The sequence below is a fragment of the Condylura cristata genome, unplaced genomic scaffold, assembly GCF_000260355.1.
Source record: "Condylura cristata isolate star-nosed mole 26May11 unplaced genomic scaffold, ConCri1.0 scaffold00008, whole genome shotgun sequence".
Lineage (NCBI taxonomy): Eukaryota > Metazoa > Chordata > Mammalia > Eulipotyphla > Talpidae > Condylura > Condylura cristata.
Window position 1 is genome coordinate 2,722,170 of NW_004567109.1, and position 5,273 is coordinate 2,727,442.

Consider the following 5,273-nt stretch of genomic DNA (forward strand, 5'->3'; position numbering starts at 1 on the left):
GGGCCGGGGCTAAGGGTGCGTGAGCCCAGTGCTGAGGTAGTGGGTCCCACAGATAAGGACCAGGGGCTGGTCTCCTTCCTGCTTTGCCACCGAGCGGCTGCCCTCTGGCCTGGGCCACCTCCGGAGTCTCGGCTAGACGCTAGCCATGCTAATATTAACCACCACGTATCGAACACTTACTAATCCTACCACGGAATCCGCACAGCGGTCCCAAAGCCGGTCACTATAAATATCTCCATTTTACAAAGGAGGAAACTGGAGCTCAAGAAGGTCAAGCAGCTGGCTGGAGGTCACGGCTAGCAAGTGGCCGCCGCTCAGCAGTTGGGCTCTGGCACAGGTGCCCCTGACGGCTGGGCTGTGCCTTCTGTGCTCCTGGAGGGGCCCGAGAGCCCAAGCGGGTGACCCAGACACACCCCGCTGCCAGCGGCCCCCGGCTGGGACCTGCAGGCTTTGGTCCTGACTTCAGATGCAAGGGGGATGTTGACCTTGGAAAGGGCCATAGCTCAGCTTTTTGTGAGAAAAGTGGTATGAAATTTTAAAACAGGAGAGCGTGATTGGACCGCAGCGGTCGGTTCCTGGAGCAGGAGCGCTCGATCTTGGGCGGTCCCGCCCACCAAGGCTGGGTGCAGACTGTTCTGCTTCCAGCTGACCTGAATCAGCGAGGGCAGCCGCCCGCAGGAGATGCAGCCGTCAGGAACTCGCACACCTGTGGCGCCCTCCCGCAGGGTCGGACTTCTGGCGGGAGGCTTCCCCACCAGGCTGCGGGGGGCCGGCGCGGGCCTCCGAGGAGGGTCCCTGCGGACACGGCTGGGGAGCTACTGGAAGGCAAGTCAGCCTCGTGGAGGCGTGCGGGCGGGGACGGCAGGGTGGACGCCTGGGCTCCCGGCAGCTGAGGGGTCGGCAGGACACGACCTGCGGGCGCACGTGAGCGCGGAGGCGCGGCGTTGCGAGAATGGGTGTGAGCAAAGCCGGCGTTGGAGGGCTGTGCCCACGACCGGCGGGGAGGCCTGCTCGCGTGCTGGGGCTCGGTGCGTGGGGGTGCAGTGGCCGTGCGGGCGCTTCCCCGTAGGCCCCCTAAGTCCGCTCTCTGCGCTGGCGCCCAGCACTCCGACATAATCAATAAGGTGAGAGCCGTTGACCGAACGAGCACATGTAAGTGCCTTCAGGTCTTTGTATGGTAGGTGTGAATTATCTGACTCTTTTATTTTTAAATATTCTGTTCTCTAGTCACAAGAAAAGTGGGAAATCCAGAAATCACAAACTGTTGTTCAGGGCCTAGGGATGCTGGCCTGGGGGTGAAGTCTGTCACCCCCTAGCACTGTCACCACTGTGGCCTGAGTTTGGTCCCCGGAGCCAGGGAGGGACCCACAGGGTGCAGCAGACCTTTCCCGTGTCTCCACTGCTCCCCTCAGCAGTGGGTTTCAGGGGATCCGCCTGTTCTGCTCCCCCGTCTGTTTCTGGGGAATCTGCTCCCTGCCCCACATCTCTGGCCTGTACCCCAGTTTTCTGTCTTACGCCTTCTGGTCTTTACCTGACAGTTTTCCCTCTGAGCCCCTGGTGAGTGTAGGACTTTGTCAAGTGCCAGTTCTCTGTCATTGGGGAGCCGAGGGTGCCTGGCCCGTTTCACAGGAGCGTGGCTGCCGGCAGTGGGACTGCGTGGTGACCGCCTGGCGCCCACTGCTTTGCTCTGCTTGGTGCACAATTGAAAATGTTCCTTAAGCAGAAATATTTAAAACATCACCCCGTTGAACAGGGAGTGTGGCCCTTAATAAAACTTAACCAACTTTTTTTCTGCTCAGGCCAGGGACGCTCATTTAAAGTGCTGTGGAATTTCTATAAATTTCTGTAATGAAGTCGGGGCGGTGGATGCTGTCCCGATGATGCCAGGGACTTCCCAGCCCAGTTCATGTTGGTCTCGTGTCACTGTCAGGCATCTGTGCACCTTGTGTCTCCAGAGCTGCCTCCTGCTTCCTCTGCTGCTTACCTGCGAGGTGCAGGTGCAGTTTCATACCTGGTTCTGATTTTCGGGACGCTAAGAAAGCAGCCTCAGCCCATCTGTCTTTCTCCTTCAGATGTTGAGCATACCGGAGCCACCAGCGAGTTCTACGACAAGTTCACCATTCGCTACCACATCAGCACCATTTTCAAAAGTCTCTGGCAGAACATAGCTCACCACGGCACCTTTATGGAGGAGTTCAAGTGAGTACAGGCCACTAACGCCTCAGCTGGCTTCTTTGCAGATCACAGTGGGTGGCGGCTGGAGGCCCTGAGGCCGGGTTCGCCCTCGCTGGTCGCAGGCTGCTCCATGTGAGCCGGGCTCTCGGAAGGTCTGTGCCAGCCAGGTGCTGCTGAGCCTCGCTGGTGCACTGTCTGCTCAGCCTGAAGCTTCACTGTTGAGGTGCTTTAGGGACGGGTCGGGTGAAGGAAGATCTTGTGCAGGGCCTCCCCGGTGACTCAGTCAGGCTGAGTCTCAGCACTTCCACCACTGCGGCCTGAGTCCATCCCCGGCCAGGGAGCGACCCCCAGGGCGCGGCAGACCGCTCCTGTCTCCCTGCTGCTCCCCTCAGCAGTGGATTTTAATAGATCTTCCTGTTCTGCTCCCCACTCTGTCTCTGGGGAGTCCTCTTACCCCCACACCTCCAGCCTACACCCAGTTCTTCTGTGCGTAAATAAATTTTAAAAAAGCAAGCCCCTGCAGCTGTTCTGAGATGGTGTGTGTGTGTTTCTATGATTACAGTGTAAACAGGGGTGGCTAAGATTAGACCTTACAGTTTCTGGAATATGACACCGAGCTTCAGTGCTAGAAAGGTTGAGAGGACTTGAGACCTTGAAGCAACGACGTAGTTGTCTGAGTGCTGTTCTTATCGTGAGGCCAACCGGTGATGAGAGGCTCTGTCACCTGCCTGAAATTTCAGTGACGACTTAACCCTGGGAGCTTGTAACCCCATCTGATGTACTGAAAAGTTAAAGTGGTTTGAGAACAATGGGAAATGGAAATACTCTTCAGAGGCCGTTTTGTCCTGTCTAGTTGGACCCTTTGCAACCCACATTCGATATTCCACCATCACTGGCTTGTGAATGGGGCTGCCGGTCCGCAGCGAGCCTGTCGGCGGCAGAGGAGCGTCCGCTCGACGGCGCCCTGCGGGGTAGCTCTTGCGCGCCTCTGTCCATGGGCTGCTCCTGCCGCCGGAGCTGTCGGAGGAGGAGGCTGGCGAGCGCTCAGCCCGTGGCTGCAGCTGCAGGGTGCTGATGGGCCGTCAGGACCGGACTTTTCCTGAACTTTGCATGCTCCGAGGTCAGGCCGCCTGCCCTTGTCTGCAGACACTGGCCCGAGTTTCCCCGGGCACGCAGGGGTAGGCCCTGCCGCGCAGCTCCTCTGTGCCGGGCTGACGGTTCCCGTCTAGCGAAGGTAGGCCGAGCCACCTCGGTAGAGCAGGAGGTGCAGGACGGCCACAGACTGGCGGCTTCAGGCCCTCGAAGGTAAGTCACGTCCTCCCGCAGCCCTCCGCCCTCCCGCCGCTTCGGTCAGTGCGTCTGTCACAAGGAAACGCCGGCCTCAGTCGTGTGTCTCTTGCTGTGGGTAGCTGCTTGTGCTCTCTTGGTGAGCTCAGGCATGTTCTAGTCTGAAAGCCTAGGAAGTCCTGAGGGAATGAGCCTGGGCATACTGAGAAGCCTGCTCTCAGGAGAAGGGGACATCCAGTTATTTGCTGATTTTCCAGAGTGTAAATACCTCTGGTGTGGCCAAATGTCAGCTGCCATGGGGTTCTGCTCACAGAATTCCAGAGCCACAGGGCGGCTCCCCAGGCCCCGGGGACGAGCCCACTGGAGCTGAAGCAAAAAGGTAACGGCCTCGGGAGACCTGGCATCCCGGCCTGAGCAGCGCCCGCGTCGTGCCCAGCAGGCAGCCCAGCAGGGGGAGGAGGCCCGTCCATCCTCGCCGGGCTCTGAGGCGCCTTTCGCTTCGGGGTGTCTGACCACGGACAATGATTGCCTTTCAGCTCTGGGAAGCAGTTTGTGCGCTATATAAATATGCTGATAAATGACACGACATTTTTGCTCGATGAAAGTCTGGAGTCTCTGAAGCGGATTCATGAAGTGCAAGAGGAGATGAAGAACAAAGAACAGTGGGACCAGCTGCCCCGGGTAAGCCCCCCCCACAATGTCGGGGTGTCTGTTCCGGAGAGCGGCCTTTCAGTTTCGGGCTGGAGGGTCTCTGTAGAATGTGCTGGGAGACCAAGGCCGAGGGGTTCCTGCTTTGGAGTCCAGGGCACCCAGTCTGAGAACTTGGAATGCTGCCTGACCGGTCTCCTGAGCCACAGAGCTCCTGGCGTGGCGGGGAGGCTGTGAGGAGACGGATGGCAGGTTCCTGGCTCAGGGCTGAGGAACGTGCGGCTTCTAGACGTCATTCGCCCTGAGACGCCGCTTTCGCCCTGCGTCTTCAAATGCTGCCCGCTCTCAGAGTTGGGTCTCGTCCAGGCCGCCGGTCACTGCGGCTGCGGTCTCACCTCTCTGCCCTTTACACCACCCATGTGGTGCCCCTGGCCAGCTTGCATGACCCAGAGCTGGGTGCAGGGCTGCAGCAGGTTACCTCAGGCAGTTGCTTTTGAGAACCCAGAGACTGACCTCTCTGCGTCACGGACAGGCAGGTGCCTGTGAGAAGTCATTTCCATTTGCCTTTGAAGGCGCTTCCTGCCTCCCACCTCCTGCCCTCTAGTCCTTGGAGATCTGGGGTGTACAGCCCCAGGCCTCTCCACTTCTCTTTCCACCCTTGCAGCTTATGTTCTTGTTTCTCAGTAGGGCTGGATTTTGGCGTATGTCATGACACCTCTTTACTGTGAGAGACTGTGCTGCCCGTGGCCTGGGGACATCAGCACCCCTGGCTCGTGCCCACTGGATGCCGTCCCTTGTCATCCGGCAGCCAGAAACAGCCTCTCTCACGGCCCGATGCCCCTTGAGAACCTCTGCGTGGGGACCCCATCCCCTCCGCGGCTCCAGAGTGCGTCTCCCTGGCGTGGTCCTCTGGCCCCCACGCCGGCTCCCCTGCCGCCTGGTCAGAGAAGCCCCGGCCTCACCTGTCCAGAGGAGCCCCGATGGGTCTCCCGGGCTCTCCAGTCGCAGTGAGTGGCGGCTGCTGGCCGCTGTGGCCGGCACTTTGAAGCTGCCTCGTCCTCTCTGGCCTGACACAGGGCTCTGGGCCAATCCAAAACACACCCGCGGGCTCACCTCCCCCCCCCCCCCTGGTCAGAGAAGCCCCGGCCTCACCTGTCCAGAGG

At 59.7% G+C, this 5,273-nt stretch overlaps 1 protein-coding gene across 2 annotated transcripts in view; it reads left to right on the top strand.

Annotated features, from left to right (window-relative positions):
* UBE4B (ubiquitination factor E4B) overlaps positions 1–5,273 on the top strand; it is an 86,647-nt gene that overhangs the window by 72,132 nt on the left and 9,242 nt on the right. For both annotated transcript variants that reach the window (XM_012722322.1, XM_004678499.2), the window contains 2 exons: positions 2,073–2,199; positions 3,999–4,143. In XM_012722322.1, coding sequence (XP_012577776.1) covers positions 2,073–2,199; positions 3,999–4,143 — 272 coding nt within the window. The remainder of the gene's footprint in view (positions 1–2,072; positions 2,200–3,998; positions 4,144–5,273) is intronic.